The sequence below is a fragment of the Tasmannia lanceolata genome, unplaced genomic scaffold, assembly GCF_043159265.1.
Source record: "Tasmannia lanceolata isolate RefF3 unplaced genomic scaffold, GAP_Taslan_0.1 ptg000023l, whole genome shotgun sequence".
NCBI lineage: Eukaryota > Viridiplantae > Streptophyta > Magnoliopsida > Canellales > Winteraceae > Tasmannia > Tasmannia lanceolata.
The window spans coordinates 26,800,274-26,817,658 of record NW_027518700.1 but is presented as its reverse complement, the minus strand read 5'-3'; the positions used below and the strand labels follow the sequence as shown (position 1 = coordinate 26,817,658).

The window sequence follows — 17,385 nt, the reverse complement described above, 5'->3', positions numbered from 1 at the left end:
ATAGGGCTAAAATCTACCAAAATATGTTTAAAAACATGTCTCATATAAAGATCTAAAGGAATTTACCTCAGAATTTGAGTTCTAGTTGAATTTCGATGTGAAAATAGCAAAACTAGGTGTTGTACAGCCTTATTTTTGCCAATTTTTCATCAATATTTTGTTGGAATTTATGAAAATTTCTCACAAAAATGTGTAGAGCTCGTTGAGATCTTCAATTTGGCATATTATGGTCCAAAATTGGCCAAAAAACGAAGAAGTTATGCTAATTTTAAGATTTCAGCTGAATTTTTTTGTTAAAATGGTGAATTCTTGAATAATTTTTGTGAAAATCTTTAGATTTGATGTGTTAGGCTTTGGAATTCAAAATTTTGTGTTTATATGTATGTAATATGAATATCTACTGAAATACATGATAGATCTAGGGTTTTGATGTGAAATGCTCTTGCAAGATGTTAAAAAACCTCAAAATTACATGGTGTTTAGATTTGTTTTTCATCATTTTTCATTATTTTCTGTCAAATCTGAAAGGAATGGACTAATGAGGTTGTAGAACATTCCGAGATCTTCGATTTGGCATATTATGGCCTTAATTTGGCCAAAGGATGAGAGTTATGCTCATTTTAAGTTTCAGTCATTCAATGTGTAATTTTTTTAAGTTTTTAAAAATTTATCGCGTCGAGTAACTTATGGGCTACTTCTAGCCGTGTTCGGCCGGAACCATGGAAGACAAAGTTGTTCGTCATGAGATTTTCTAGAACTTTGTCGATATGAGCATTTTTTCAGAAACAATGTCTGATGTGTCTAAAATCACTTTCAAAATTTTAGTTTTCTAGTAAAACTATGTTTGCTGTAACAACATATTGACAGCCATTTTTGGGGCACTTCCGGCTGGATCTGGCCGGAGCCGAAGAATAAAAAGTTGTTCCTTGAATAATTTTCTAAAACTTTGTCCTTGAGCAAATTGTTCCAAAAATGATGTTTTGAGTGTCAAAACTGAGCACGAACTCTCAGCTAAAACACTAATGTGCTTTTTAATGGCGATGAGCCGGAAATGGCCATTTTTCGGCCACTTTCGGCCTGAACCAGACTAAGTGGTTAACTGAGAATGTCACCCATGCTGAGATCTACAATTTTGATTAGTAGGGTTTTTTATGGTTTTGATGTTTGAGGGGTCCGAAATTCAATGCAAAGTTATATTTTTCACATTATATGACATAACTTTGCAATTTCTTAAAAATCATGGACAACATGAGCTCTAATCGTTTTTAGTAGTTGTTTTTGGATGTTTTGAGCTTGGTAGCAAGTCATGAATCATCTTTTGGATATTTTTCATGATTTACTTGTCATTTTTGGGACATTTTTGTGAAAATTGCATATTTAGTTGTGATTTTGCTTTTTATTGCTTTTCAAGGCTATTTTGGGATTAAATCATTTATAATGCTTATAGATGGATATGGTGAGCATGCTAACAAGTTTTAAATCATATATTGAATAATTTTCATGAATTGTTTAGCATTTTTTACCCTTTTTGGTGAAAATTACATGTTTGGTGAAAATTTTGCCTTTTCTTCATTTTTAAGGTTGTTTTGAGCTTAGATTAATTCAAATTGATGCTTTTGATTATGTTGAGCATGCCAGCAGATTATAAATCATATATAGAGTAATTCTTATAATTTATTTTGAATGTTTGTGCTTTTTTAGTGAAATTTGCATATTGTGTTGTGTGCTTTCAATACCTTTACAGTACTAAGTGATTGAAATCAATGATGTATGCAAACAAATGATTTAATCATGATCAAACCTGAATAAAATATGTTGAAAATATCTAAAAGAAGTTGAAATTAAGCATTAAAAGATGCTAGGACCTTGCTAGAGACACACCACGAACACGCTTGCTCCATTCTCCGGTTCTTGAAATAAATGACAACTTAGCATATAAAATTTATTGGATCACTTCTAAAACATGTTTAAATCTTTCAAATCTTGCGAGTTTCATTCTTGGAGACATGTCATGTGTCATTCCGTCTTTGAGATCCATTGCTTGCATCTCTTGCCTCTCGGTTGCATTATTGCCCATTGATTACATCTTTTGCAGACATCATCCATTGATTGCCTTACATCCTTCACTCACTTCTTGATTACATCTAATGGGATACCCTCTGCCTTAGGCTCATCCTATCTCATCAATTCCTAGAATTCTTTCTAGCTTAGTGTGTCCTTTCTCCGTAAGGGAGCCTACATGTGCTTCACATGTTTGGTGATTCTTCTCATTTCATGGGATATGACATGTACTCACATGTTTGCTTTGATTCCACCCTTAGGGGGTATAGTTATCCTTCATCTTGATCATGTCTTCTTGAGTCTTCTCTCCTCCGTGAGGAAACTGATCTCATGTCAAGGGCGATGAAGGTGTCAACCCAAGCCCATCCTTAGGGGACATGCTCGGTCCTAGTAGTACTCCCTTCTTTTATTTTAGTAGACTTACTTAATCTTTTAGATACCTTTGTACATTAGTTCTTCTCATTGCAAGGGCAATGAAAGAGTCATCTAGTGCCCCCACTAAGAGACACACTCTGTCTCATAAGGCGATTCTCCTTAGAGACAAGCCTTGTTGTTTAAAACCTACCCCTTAGGGAGTTTACCTTGGTCATATTAGAGAGTTAACCTATAGGAAGCATGCCTAGTCTCATTTATAGAACCCCCTTTAAGTTGTACCCCTACTAAGAACTTAGTTTTTAGTTGTCTTATCCCTATTTATCATTGCAGGGGCGATGATAAGGATGCTTGGAGCCCACCTTTGTGTCTAGGAGACTTGTCTAGTCTCACGAGCACCCTTGTTTATCTCTTTTGTGTTAGTATTCATTTTTTGACTCATTTGCACGCACTTTTAGAGTGTGAGACATTCTTTGATACATTTGCACCCACTTTTAGAGTGTGAGACATTCTTTGATACATTTGCACCAACTTTTAGAGTGTGAGACACTCTTTGACTTATTTACCCTCCCCTCTTAAAGTTGGTTGTCTAGGAGTCCGTTTTATAGATTTTTAGTTTGTCCTTAGCTTAGGAGTTTGCCTTGTGTTAGAACTACTTGGGATCTTATCATTTTCATGTTCTTGGGACATTAGTTTGCTTGTTCGGGATTTTCCCTTTTAGCCTTAGGATTTTGCCCTAGTTTGTTGTTATGTTTGCATGTTCCCTTTAAGGGTGAAAACATTTAAAAGTCCAAAAACATTGGAACATTTTAAAAATCTAAAAACACTTGAACATTTTAAAACTCAAAAAATATCAGAAACTCTTAAAAACTCAAAAACATTAGAAAGTTGAAACTTAAAAACATTTAAAAACTAGAAAATTTCATAGTTTTAGGAGTGTAGTTAGGAAACTTTATTTTCGTACTACGTTAGCTTGATCCTCTTTCACGAGGTACGTAAGCAGCTTGGGATATTTTTCCCAAGTCCAACTAAACTTTGTAAGTAAAAACTTTTAAAACCATTTTAAAACCTTGTTTTAAAAAAGATCTTCCTCTAGAGTTAGGATTTTATTATAGATATATTGAGTTTTTTGGGTGTTTTGTATTTGTGTTACAGTTAGGAGTTTGTCCTAGCTAGGAGTTTGTTACGCCTCTGTCCGGTCAGTTGGCGTTACACATATTTCTTTAGGTGATTCACATGCTTAGCTGTAGAGTGTTTATGACTATATCGCTTTGCTTATTCACATGTTTAGCTATATTTCTTTACTGCTTATTAGTTCATTATCTCTTGATCTTATGCTTAGCTGTAGTTCTTTACTATTGCTGATATTATTTTTGCTATTATCTACTGACATTTGCTCACTGTGCAGGTTTATCTCTTTAGTTGTAGATGTGATTAGTTAGGATTAGATGGAATGTTTGGAGATAGGTAACAGGGTTATCTATTATTAGATAAACTCTAGTATTCTCTGCCTCTTTCAGAGACAGAGAATTCTAGTGTTTATTATAATGACAGATGATACTGGTTCCATTTCTCTTTAGGCATGAATGTTAGATGTGATGTGTAGAGATAGATAGCAGGGTTATGTGATATTGGATAAACTCTAGTCTTCTCTGTCTCTTTTAGAGACGGCGGATTCTAGTGTTTAATACAATGTTGGATGGCACTGATATCAATTCTCTTAGGACTTGGATGTTTATTTTTTTTTGCCCATCCCCGAGTTATGCATGTTTAGGTAAACGTTTTCTCGGAGATATTTGTTCCAATTTCACATAATTTTCGCTCAAAACTCTTCAAAGTTAATAAAATATGGCATAACAGACCGAGTGTGCTATGGTGAGTTGGATGCTACCACCTTCCCAACTCGTAATCAGGCACGGACCCTCTCTTCTCTGGTTATCCATTGCAAACAGAGCATATTTTTGGTTCCATAGCCTATCCATGAATGACGACTCTAAGTTATTTTATGTACGTCTTGGTTTCGATGCTTTTTGTCTCCGGATCAAGAGGTATCTCATATATCGCCATAAGGCGTTTTGTTTCAAGAGTTCTTTAGTAGATGTCTCATTCATGTGGAGATCCCAAAGGACCGACGGAGACTCGTTCCTCGCCGCCACCTCAGGATCAGGCTCCACAGCGAAAAACGATACAACTTCATGAAAAGGGTTTAGGGGTACGATTGTACTCATGATAGTTAAGTCAACGGTTTAGGGGGAGGATTGCCCTCGTGAAAGTTTAGTTTTTTTTTTGTTTTTGTTTAAAGAGTTCTCAATGTGGCAGACTCTTAGTCGGCCACGTTGAATTGCGCAGGAGTCTCCTCCTCAACGCTGAGTTGCCAAGTTTTGTTGATTTTGAAATCTCTCCTTTCCATGCATTATGAAGAGTCGGCCACGTTGAATTGCGCAAGTCTCCTCCTCAACGTTGAGAGACAAGTTTTGTTCATTTTGAAATCTCTCCTTTGCATGCATTATTTCATATTCAAAGCCCATGTTTTTTTGTCACCTTCCCAATTTTCTATTCAAGACTTGTGCATTTCTCCATGACAACCATTGTAGCATCATAGATTTCCAAAACTCAAATAATCTTACTGTCAGCATATTTTTGGGCTATTTGAATGTTAGATTGCACCAATATGTGAAAAGATCTAAGCTGTTGGAACCCAAGGGGAGGCCAAACCTGTCCCGTACATAGACCTGGCAAACGGGTAACCCGCGCAGGTACGGGTAAGAAATACCGGCACGGGTACGGGTAGCCTTTCATGAACCCGGAACCCACTCGAGCGAGTACGAGTATACCTGCGGGTAACCCGGCAAATTTAAAGAAGAAATTATATATATATTTACCAAAAGAAATTATATGATGAATGGGTGTATGAACACATAAAGGTGGTACGATGGATGTACAAGCCTTGATATTTAATCCAACAGCAGCTTCTTAACAAGTCAGCTGTTGTTGGATCAAATATCAAGGATGGGATGATGAGTACATGTTTATATGCCCATTCATCATACAAATTTCATTTTCTTTAACAAGTGTTTGTTTTGGTACAACAAAAGATACCAGTCACATAGTCTGATTGTTTTGACTTGTTTTGTTGGCCCACCAACAGTCTATTTTTTACTGTTTAGTGTTTAGGCCTTAAGAATAAAAAGTTGAAAACCGAATGGCAGGTAACCCGTGGGCACCCGCGGGCACCAACGCTCGACCTAGACCCACCCGCGGTTCACGGGTACAGGTTGGGTGCGGGTATTTTTTTTCACGGGTAATGAAATTGGTACCCGTACCCCTGCGGGCCGGGTGTACCCGCTAGTACGGGTCCCATTTTGCTAGGTCTACCCGTTCAGAGATGGGTCCCACATAGTCCCAAACCTAAGCAGCCCCACTCAGGACCGTAACGTCTAGATCAAGGGTATCTATCCGGTGAACAGTCTAGATCCAACGAAGGTAGGGCACATTATACAGTACTGAGTTCCTATGGTAATTCAGTAACTCTTCATTCAATTCTGCCACTCGTGCTCTCTTCATTCTCAGCAAACCCCTACTTTCCCTCAATATTTGTAAGAACAGCCGCCTCTCTCTCTGTCTCATGGAGATTCCCCGCAAGCCTTTAAACGGTAATCTTATCTCAAAACCCATTGTCACTTTCACTGTTGAATTCTATGCACCCTTCCCATCCAAAGCCCTAACTTGGAATTTACAGACACTCATCTCTCTCTCTCTCTCTCTCTCTCTCTCTCTCTCCCGCCCCCTCTCTCTCTATTTTCGTTGCAGAGATTCTTCTGCAGCAGCTGAAAGACGGCACCGCAAAATTCGAGTTCGTCTCTTCGCCGGTTTCTCCGATTCTGGCTACGAGTTTTTCTCGCGAACATCGGGGCAATCACCGATTCTTTTCAAGAATTGGACAATCTCTGTAATTTTTTTATTCATTCGTTTTTTTTGCTTTATGAAATTTCAGTTTTTGCTCTACGAATTTCGTTACATTTGACATTTGTTGTTTTTAAGGGGTGAGATTTCTCCGGCGATGAAGAAAGTGGAGCGTTACTCGGTTCGGAAAGTAACTGGAGATGGTCGTTGTATGTTCCGGGCTCTGGTAACAAATCTTTTGCTCCTTTTCTTTTTATAATACTTTTTATTGCTCTGCAAACAGAATCTCTGTTTGAATTTCGTTTTAAGAAAAACAATTGCAGCAAAATGGGGATTGTTGAGAAAATCCGCCGGGTAAAACAATCCGATGACGCACAAATTTAGAAAAGTAAAAGTAATAAATCAAGCAAGCCATAAGATGAACATCAAGATTTTACGTGGTTCGGCGAAGCCTACTCCACGGGCGAGAAACACGATCTTCCACTATGAGAAAACAATTTACAAGGATTACAATGGATTAATCTCAAACCCACAAACCTGCAACCCTTTCCTTGCTTCTCAAACCCAAGACCGTACGTACACAAGAGATAAACCCGAAAAAGAACGTAAGAGAGAACCCCGAGATGAAAAACCACTTCTCCCTTTCTCTCTCTCTCTTTCTTCTATCTCCTTTGGCAGCCGACACACCAAAGACGTCTTGCTTCGCCGCCACCCAAGAGAACAACACTTCTCTTTTTATAGTTTAGTTTTCCCCAAATGCTAAAATAGAATTTCTATTTTTGCCTTTGCCGCCACCCAAGCAACCACCGTGGGTGGGAAATAAGGCAACTTTCTCAACAATCTCCACCTTGGCTTATTTCCCAACCACCTGAAGATTTTCCGTTGATGTCGCCACCGGTCCGCTATCGCAACAAACCACCATTAGCCTTCCGAAGTACCAGCTACACACCCTCGAATCACCTTGGTTCTGACTCCTCTCGATTCGATCAACACGGCCAATGCACATGTGTAGCTGCCAACCCGTTGACTTACCTAGTCAACCTTGGAGAGGGATCTCGATCCATCCTCCCCAACGCAAGTACCGTCATCCTCTCACGTTTGCCATCCTTTCCCTTCAACGCCTTAGCCAAGCCCTGTTGAACTAGGATGTCCTTCACCTTCATCTGCCATAGGGTGAAACTACCCCTTCCGTCAAATCTGTCGATGTTGAACTGAGTAGAACTTGATTTTACCGCCATCTTAGAGTACTTTTCTCTCTTCACGGTGTAGCGCTCCACCTCGAACGAGAATCTTTCTTGGACAATCTTTATACTCCCAAAGATCGCTCTAACTGCGATCCAACCACAACACCCACGATCACTCCACCCGACCTTGACGATCGCTCCACCTGAGCTTTGATACTACTTGTTGAGAAAATCCGCCGAGCAATCCGATCCGATCGTGCATAAATTAACGGAAAAGTAAAATAATAAATCAAGCCACAAGATGAACACCAAGATTTTACATGGTTCGGCCAAGCCTACTCCACGGGCGAGAAACACGATCTTCCACTATGAGAAAACAATAAACAAGGATTTCAATGGATTTAACCCAAAACGCAAAACCCGCAAACCTTTCCTCGCTTCTCAAACCTAAGATCGTACCCAAGAGAAAACTCGAGAGAAAACCCCAAGAGAAACCCAAGAGAATACCCTAAGAAGAAAACCCAAATAGAAAATCCTCTATTCTTCTTCTTCTTCCTTTGTCTCTCTCTCTCTCTTCACTTCTCTTTTTCGTTTTTATCTCTTTCCCTCGCTTGATTTTTCCACACTCCAAAGAAGAGAGCCACTTCATCTTTTTAGTTGTTTCCAAGAAACCCAAATAAGAGGGTTTCTATTTTTGCCTTTGCCTTCCCACCCAAGCAACCACCGTGGGTGGGAAATAAGGCAACTTTCCCAACAGGGATAATGCTAGATTTATTTTGTTAAAGTATAAAAGATAAATAACACCTTCCTCAAACAGCTTAAGCTGAAGTTGGTAAGTTAACATGGTATCAGAGCCAAAGGTCTCAAGTTCAAACCTCCCGGATAGCAAAAATCCACATGCGATGGTTGGCCCAAAGTGGGACCACATGTGCCACATGTTTGCCAAGTGGGCCACACGTGCTGGGGAGTGTTAAAGTATAAAGGATAATAACGCCTTTCTTCTACAGCTTAAGCTTTTTGGAGAAGTTGGTAAGTTAACATATTTGAAAACGTATCATGCCATTTCGAGTATCTTATGATGTCCTAGGCCTTCATTACTGTAGAAAATCCGACGGGAACGATGATAAAGATGCACACACACTCACAAACACAAGATATACTGGCTCGGTAATGATGCCTAGGTTAACGGGTGAGATCCAATCTTCCAATATAAAGAAATCCCATGAAAACTCGGTTTTTGTTTGACACCGACTTGGCCGTCTGGTCCCAACACCTATAAGAACCCTTTACCAGAGTCTTTGATTCGTAAGGTGTGTTGACCAGTGGCATTTTCATCGTTGTCCGTTGGTGTTTTATACACTGTGAGAAAGAATAAACAAAGTTTATGTCAGGACTTAGGATTAATCTAACCCAAAAAATCTTTAATTCTCCTTCTCTAATCCTGGAAATAACACTATCAAGTCCTTCACTCTCCCCAACACAACAAAGGGAAAACCCTTAATATCTCATAAGGTTTTACGTGGCCATATGTTGTGTCTTCTATGGGTTGGCTTTTTATTCTCTCAAAAATCGTCAACTTAATCCTTGTGGAAGTAGGAAACCTCAAAGAGAACTGACATATTTCTCCCTTTCTCTCATAGTTCAAGCAGTAGACTACAAGGGAAGAGTCCCACTCCACATCCACTTGCATTAGAAACAAGACACCTATCCAACCGATCTCCACCTTGTCTTATTTTCCAGTCACCCAATGATTTTCCATTGGTGTCTTTATCTGTCCGCTGACTCCCAAATCACCATTGGCATCTCTACTGATATGTTGTCATTGCAAACCACCATTGACCGTCTGAAGTATCAGCTACACAAGAGCATCGAATCAAATCGGTTATGACTTGACTTGACTTGATCAACACGCTAGATAGACAAGTGTAGCTGCCCGAGTCAACTCGCGCAGTCAACTCTAGAGACGGACCTTTTATATCCCAACGGACAGGAATTGTCACCTGCTCACTACCGTCTGCAGTCTGGAAACTCGTCTCTGTATTAACTACGAAAGAGACCTTATGCGTGCGCACGCCACTCCCTTTTCAATTATCCATCGAACTACCACGCACACCACATTTCATCGTGTTTCCGACCAGATGATATAATAATCTGCCACACTTCTATTCTTTCATTAGAACCATGCAGTCACGTGCGATTTTCATGGCTCCACCTACAATCGAATACCGGCAACTGAATAGCTGCAATCCCTACAGTCCAACTGGCCAAGAAACATTAGATTATGTTGCATCTTTAGGAGGTGCTACAACACCCAAACTACAAACAACCCTTCTCAAACTACTTGATCTCCATTGTCCTAATGTTTATGATCTTTCAAGTGGACCCGTGAGAGCATCCTAAATCTAGAATCCACTCATCATGAGGATAAGTACGATTACTTGTGACTACACAGAATATGCGCAACAACGCACGTCACTAGGTGTTTGAAATTATTTAACCATTCTCGTTGGTTGAATGCATATGTGGTGGTTTCTAAGTGTGTATTTGTGTTTATTCTAGTGTTTCTTGAAATTTCATCTTTAAATTCTATTATTTGTTTATGTTTCCGCATCCATTTGTGATTTTACAGGATTTTTCCGAAATACCTAACCGAAATTGAAAAGTTTCAATTTCTGTAGTGTCCGAAACCAAAACTGAAACGGAAATTTAAAACTTTGCGCTGATTCAACGTCCTCCTACGCAGCATCTTGCATCTTCCCCAGCTTTCCTCCTCCATGCAATGCCTTACCCAGGTCTTGTTGAACATGGATTCATTCTTCTCTGCCAAAGGGTGAAGCTCCCAATTCTATTAAATTTCTTAGTATCAAATTTTGAGTTTTAGCCACCATTTCAGACTACCCACACCTCTAATTGAAAATTTGTAATGTCGGTCTTCCCACACAGTAGCAAATCTAGGAAAGACAAGTATAAAACTCTCTTTACACACAGATTAATCTAAACAACCTTAGATTAATTTAACAACCTTTGTAAATTATAGAGAAATGTTTAGATGATAAATGCTTCATTTTTTGAACTTCACCTCCAACGAGAATCTCTAGAACAAGCTTTCTATCTTCCGTTATTCTTCTCTAATTAGATGAATCCACATTTCTTATACTACTTTTGTAGATAATCTGAAAGGCAAAAAACTGATTGAATCATGTAAAATGTAATTGAAATCTAGGAAGATGCCAACATACCCACGAACAGACGATATTTTTGGTTCAAAAAAAAAAAGAGCAGTGATGCCTACCTCCACGGGCGGGATCTGATCTTCCACTGTGTGAGAAAGAATAAGTAAAGATTACACTGGGATTAACCCAGCCCCCAAAACTAGTAACTCTTCACTTCTAACTGAATCAGACCCTCAAGCCATTCTCTCTCCTTGAGACAACAAAGTGCCTGTGTTGTGTGTTCACCCTCTTTTCCTACGGGTTGGTTCTTTATTCTCTCAAAAAACCTAAACTGAACCCTATTCTAACTAGGAAATCTCAAAAAGAACTAACCTATCTGTTCCTCTCTTCTAGTCCAACTTGGTGAATACAAGGGAAGATTTCTTCACCACATCACAGAGAGTCACGCTTGCGTAGGAAACAAGACATATCCCAACAATTACAATAGATGGCCATACCATTGATGGATATGGATCTGGATATGGACAATCCTACTGTTGGTAACCTTGGATTCCCTTGGAGCAAATTTTCTGTAATCAGAAGATCCTAACTGTCAAATCCAGTACCTGCAAATGGGAATTCAAGGTGCACCCACCATCTGGACAATCCAAATTGTTCAAAGTTGGGGTCCATCTGTGCGAAGCTGTGGCACACAACATCATAATATATTTGGAGGCCAACATCAGAATAAGGGGATATTATCTCTAAAATTATTGGCTTTTTACCTGGCCTTCATGGTTTTTCTTAGTGACAATTTGCAGTTTTGCTGCAATAAGTACTATTTTTCATTTCAAATGCTGGTGTTTTTTTAACATTGATTGAAATATCCACTGGCTTGCACTTCATCTGATTGATAATGTCTCTTATTTTGGGGCTTATTGTGGTACTCTGTTTTCTTCAGAAATTGGGTTTTTTATGGGCTAACTTGATTGCAGCAAGAAGTCTAGTTCTGATTTATGCAATCCAAATGGTACCGATAGGTAAAAGGAATGGCTATCAACAAAGGAATTTCTCTTGGCCCACGGGAAGAGAAAGATGATGCAGGTATAACCTTAAAACTGCTTGTACTACAGTTGCTACTGTTCTCCTACTCCCTGCTAAATAAGAAAATTCCCATGATCATTTAGATGTAATTGATGGGTTTCAGTTTTGAAATTCCACTGAAATTTCTGATATTGTTCAGCTCCAACTTATATGATTGTAGAAATTAACTGTCTTTCGGTCCAGCCCTTTATATGCAGGCGACATTTGTTCTGCGGATTCTGCCTTCTAGCTAGGGGTGTTCATTCTGTTATTACCAAACCGAACTTAACTGAATCGAACTAACCTATTCATTTTGCTTATCTATTTTAAGTAACCGAAACCGAAACCTAACTCTCTAAAAACCGAAATAATTGAAACCGATTTATATTTCGGTTATTCGGTTATTCAGTTAAAGCATCAGTACCTCGGCAGTATGCATCTCACATCAATTAAGCACCCCATAATACACTGCCAATCTAATGATGACCACCTATATTTCTTCGCAATCACATCTCACATCAATTCCAATGTACATTAGATAACATGAGGCTTGATAAGTGAAGCCGTGAAGGGCCTAGGATCGATCATCCTATAAAGGTCGGGACGTGGGATCAATGACAATTGACCAAACTTTGGTCGGTCACGTGTCCAATCACATGCACGTCACATGCATGGGGCCCAATAAGCGGCACTTTATTCGGTTTTTCGGTTGCACCGGATTTTTTTATCAAAGCCGAACTCAAACCGAAAATCGAAGGTTGTAAAAAAAACACAACCGAAACCGAACCGAAATAAACGAACAAATTCGGTTCGATCGGTTAATTCGGTTGTTACAGAATAATGAACACCCCTACTTCTAGCAATTGATCGAAGCAGTTAACAATTAAAGATAGGGGACTACCTTGCTTTCACTAAATCCAGAAATTTGAGTTCTCTGAAATTTCAGAACTAGAAATAATATTATCTTCTTGTAATTGATCAATGATAAGAGGCAATAGCAAAGGCAAGCAAGGCTGAGGAGGAATAAGTAACAGAATGATAATTATGGATCTAAATTTTGAGCTATAAAAGAATAATTTTTTTCATGGAACTTGTAACTGTAGCAACTGCCCAACAGTCACTATCTATATACCCAAAACCTTGACTAATCACTCATACTTTCTACTCTTACAGTCTTGACCAAACTATTATCTAGCAACTTCTACGCTGACATCTAATCTATCCTAACCAAGGTTGCCAGAGCAGGAAGCAGGAAGCAGGAAGCAGGAAGCGGGAAGCGAAGGCCCCGGCATGGCGGGAAGAGGGAAGCGTGAAGGGTCGGGGAAGTGTGCCGGGGAAGCATTGTTCCCATTTTGGTGATTCCCATAAAATTAAAATGATAGGAAGTGACAGGGAAGTGCGTTCCCATTTTGGGGAAGCGCAATTCCCATTTTGGGGAAGCCCGATTCCCATTTTGGGAAAACGCAATTCCCATTATTAGGGAAGCGGGATTCTCATTTTGGGGAAGCGCGATTCCCACTTTTTGGGGAAGTGTAGAGATTCCCGATTTAGAATCAGGTTCCTGGGAATCGTGATTCCCCGATGCAGGGGAAGATTCCTGCTTCCTTGCCTAACACAAATAAAGGACTGAGACTTGGGTTTTCTGAGTTAGTTTTCTGAGTTAATTTTCAGAAAATACAGAGCTCTTTACTATAATCAATGTGTAAATCAACTATAGCACTTAAAACAACTTCTAAAATCCCAATCCCAATCGGCTGTCATATTGTTATCCAATTCTAGCTCTAATGACCTCTATATTACCTTCAGAATACATTGGATTTAATCCAAATTCTGGCATTGGATTTGATTCAATTTCTGTACTGTGCAGGCCATACGTTTGTCCCAAGTAGAAACCTCTTAAAACCCCTTGAAATCATTCCAGTACTTCTGGAAATTGCCTATAATTACCAGAAATAAAAAGCAGCAGTGCATAGAGAATTTTGGATTTGATTCAATTTCTGTACTGTTCAGGCCATATGTTTGTCCCAAGTAGAAACCTCTTAAAACCCCGTGCAATCATTCCTGTACTTCTGGAAATTGCCTATAATTACCAGAAATAAAAAGCAGCAGTGCATAGAGAATTTTATCTTGTTCTTAAAAGGTTGGACCCACCTCCTGACATCAGCAGGCATCACACAGATCTCATGCGATCAACAGCCATACGGCCTCCCTTTGGACACAGATTTCTGCTACTCTTTTTTTTCCTTCTGAAGTACGTTTTGACATTCTTTGGAGGGATTTGGGGCTGAATTTTGGCATCAGCAAATGAGTCTTGTTACTCTTGAAAGATGCAACGCAGGTGATGCCACTACATTGGGGTCAAGTGAGATTAGAAGAATGGAAACTTGGAGGTTTTCATATTAATAGGTGGCGTAAGAGTATGATGGTTTTATACAAAGTAGCAGTATACTTTGTATTCTTATTGGGTGCAACATCTTTCTTGGTCTACTAATGAGAGAAATAGACCTCTACACTGGACATTTAAATGAGAGTTTCGTTGACATAGACCACATTCATTGACTGTACTTGTCACCGTGTATGTGATTAGGTGGGGATTTCATTTATTTCAATATAATTCGGTGATATTCATGATTCTCATCAGTGTTATTATAAATTCATATAATAATTCCATATCGTGGAATTGATTAGTACAAGAATTACGATTGAATACCCTTCGCAAAAATATAAGATCTAGGAGGGTAGGGTGTACAATGATGTAAATTTTGTTCCAGTATACCATTTTTTCTTTCAGATTTGAAATGTACCTGTCTTTCTGCGTCTTCAATGACATTAATTTTCTGTGAGGAAAGTTGCACGAATTGCAGTTGAGGGCACTTATGTTTTGTAGATCCAAGTGAAACTAGTTGGTTTGTGTTTGAAAAACAGTGTGAATATGCACACTTAAAGTTTTGGAGATCAAAGGAAGTTTAGTTGTTGGCTTGTTGCTATAAAAAATGGTGTTAATATCCTGAAAAAATGATGTAAATATCATTCTTGGCAGAGGTGCATCTGAGTTGAAATGACTAGTGAATTAATGCTGGAAACAATGCAACTAATTCATTGAACCAGTGTTTCAAAACTAAGATGAGGCCGAGTTACGGACTTACGGTAAACGGGAGTCAACTTGGGTGACTCAATGATCTACACAGTCAATTTTTCACTGACTGAGCCGAGTCACAGGAGTTTTGATTGACTTGGCAGGGCAAAACTCGGACCCGAACAAGAATCAACTCAGGCGAGTCGACGATTTACGTGGCAAAATTTTTAGGCAATGCATTGAACTACCCTATTGGCAATCTCTATTTATGACTGCATTACTTCTCTCTGTTTTAAGGCTAATGAGTAATGACTAGTGCCATGGTTTGAGGCTTTGAGCTCATAAGATTAAGCAAGTTCAGAACTTAATTTTCTTCTGGAACCAATACTATTTTGTGAAATGTTGTCATGGAATGCCTTGGACTTTTTATCGATGATTTTGAGATGATGCAGATGAATTGAGGATGGCCGTAAAGGAGGTTATATGTGAAAGTGAAAAAGAGCGACTTCAGCATCAAGAAGCAATAATTGCAATCACTGTTGAAGAGCCTTTGAATCGGCAAGTGTATTTTAGAAGCTTTAAATATTTTGAAGATTTTTGTTTAGTTGTACTCCTTTTTCCCTAAATGCACACTTTAGTTCTCTTGGATTTAGCTCACCCTGCATGCGTAGGGACTCCCGGTATGAAGGGGAACCTCGGTCTTTATGTAAATCTGGAAAAAGTTTCTCTTGGATTTCTATGATGTAAAGCAGTTTAACTAATTCATTGGTTCCTTATTGTAGGTACTGCCAACGCATTGGACAATCTGATTTCTGGGGAGGAGAATCTGAACTATTGGTCAGTGCTCTACTAGTGCCTGGTTTTTTAGCACTATAGCGTCAGATATGACTTAATTTATCCTTAAATTTTTTAAGGGAAATGATATATCTGCCCCTTTTGATCACCAGGAACACCCCCCTGTCAGTGTATCAATGACTAAATAGGGCTGTTGTACTTGTGTCAGAAGAATTCAATGCCCCTGATTGGCACAAACACTGACAGTGGGTGTTCTGGTGATCAAAAGGGGGCGGACATATCACTTCCCTTTTTGAAAGGTTTTGATTTCTATCGAAATAAATCAGTTTGTGACTAACAAGTTTGTAAAAACTGCTGATGCCCTAATTGTCGGGCCTTGAACTTATGAACGATACCTAAAAGAAGGCCATCTTATTGAACTGAAAAGATGTGTGTTAGTTTTCATTTTCTGCAGATTATGAATTTCTTGATTAACACAATCTGACTTCCTCTTTTCTAATTTCTCTGGTTCGACATCTAGAGTTTTGACCGTAAAACTTTCCCCAGGTGTTGTCAAAGTTATGTCGCCAGCCAATCATTGTGTACATACCAGAGCATGAGGTATCCTCGTCCCTCACCAAGCCACTACTACAGTGATTATAATTTTTTTAATTTGGGATGGAAATGCAAGTTTGAACGGCTCTTCTGATTCACATTATAAATACACTCAATTCATATATTTGACAGTCTGGGTCTGTTTTCTGTGCTTGTGCCATCAAAGATTTGAATTGATAAAGAAATGTGAAGTACTTTTATGTAGCTTCTTAAATAATCTGAAAGTAATAAAGAAATGTAATATGATTCTCATGGACATTTCAATTGATTTCCTTATATTGTTGTTAGCAGCTGTTCTACATATTTTTTATATTTATATCTCCAATTTTTTTTTTTTTAAAGATAATGAAAATTTTATTCCCAAAGAAGAACAGAAACAGGGGACAAGATGTCCCCGAAAATTCTAGACCATAGGAAGGTCAGCAGTTACAACCAGAAATAAGATAAAAAGTAGATCAAACGGAGGCCCCCGCCAAAACTGCATCACCACCCGGGGATATATCTCGATCTAGTCCTGCCTTTGCGGCTTTGCCAACTCGTCCGCCACAATATTTGCAGATCTCCTCCTTGCGTCAATCTTGTCAGCTAATCTCCAGGGTCCCGGGCTTTTGTTCCGAGCCCATGCAATAACATTTGCAGAATCACCCTCGACAATCAATGGCCCTAAATTATGCTTCTCGTACCATCTCAACCTCTATAGTAGTGCCGTTGCCTCAGCCTCATTAGCGTCACAAATCCCCGTGGAACCGGAGTATGACATGACGATAGGACTGTTATGATCACGGATTACGCCTCCAAATCCTGCCCTGCCAGGATTTCCAAGGGAGCTTCCATCAAAGTTAAGTGGGATCTAGTAAATTGGGAAACTTAAACTGACAGGCTTTCTATTGATGGTAAACATAAACTGATAGGCTTTCTTGGTACTTGCTCAGAGAAGGTGACTACATGTAGTGCTATAGTAATAGTTCTTCTCTTCATGGGATTAAGGTTTTAAATTTCGACCGAAATCCAAAATTTCGGGTTTCGGTTGAGACCGAAATCGAAATGGACTATACTCGAAACGGTATTTTATTTCAATCAAAATTTCGCTTATCCCGAAATGTCGTCCGAAATTTAAGGGATTTCACCCAAAAATCTCGATTCTTGATGATTATTTAATATTATC

The 17,385-nt window shown here is 38.9% G+C and overlaps 1 protein-coding gene across 4 annotated transcripts in view; it reads left to right on the top strand.

The window, feature by feature from the left end:
- The first annotated feature begins 5,931 nt into the window (after nucleotides 1-5,931).
- The window catches only part of LOC143856429 (Cysteine proteinases superfamily protein), a 30,572-nt gene continuing 19,118 nt past the window's right edge, over nucleotides 5,932-17,385 (top strand). For all 4 annotated transcript variants that reach the window (XM_077366637.1, XM_077366635.1, XM_077366638.1 and 1 more), the window contains exons 1-7: nucleotides 5,932-6,086; nucleotides 6,244-6,382; nucleotides 6,475-6,562; nucleotides 11,713-11,776; nucleotides 15,284-15,389; nucleotides 15,614-15,668; nucleotides 16,173-16,226. In XM_077366637.1, the coding sequence (XP_077222752.1) occupies nucleotides 6,059-6,086; nucleotides 6,244-6,382; nucleotides 6,475-6,562; nucleotides 11,713-11,776; nucleotides 15,284-15,389; nucleotides 15,614-15,668; nucleotides 16,173-16,226 (534 nt within the window). In that variant the 5' untranslated portion in view covers nucleotides 5,932-6,058. The remainder of the gene's footprint in view (nucleotides 6,087-6,243; nucleotides 6,383-6,474; nucleotides 6,563-11,712; nucleotides 11,777-15,283; nucleotides 15,390-15,613; nucleotides 15,669-16,172; nucleotides 16,227-17,385) is intronic.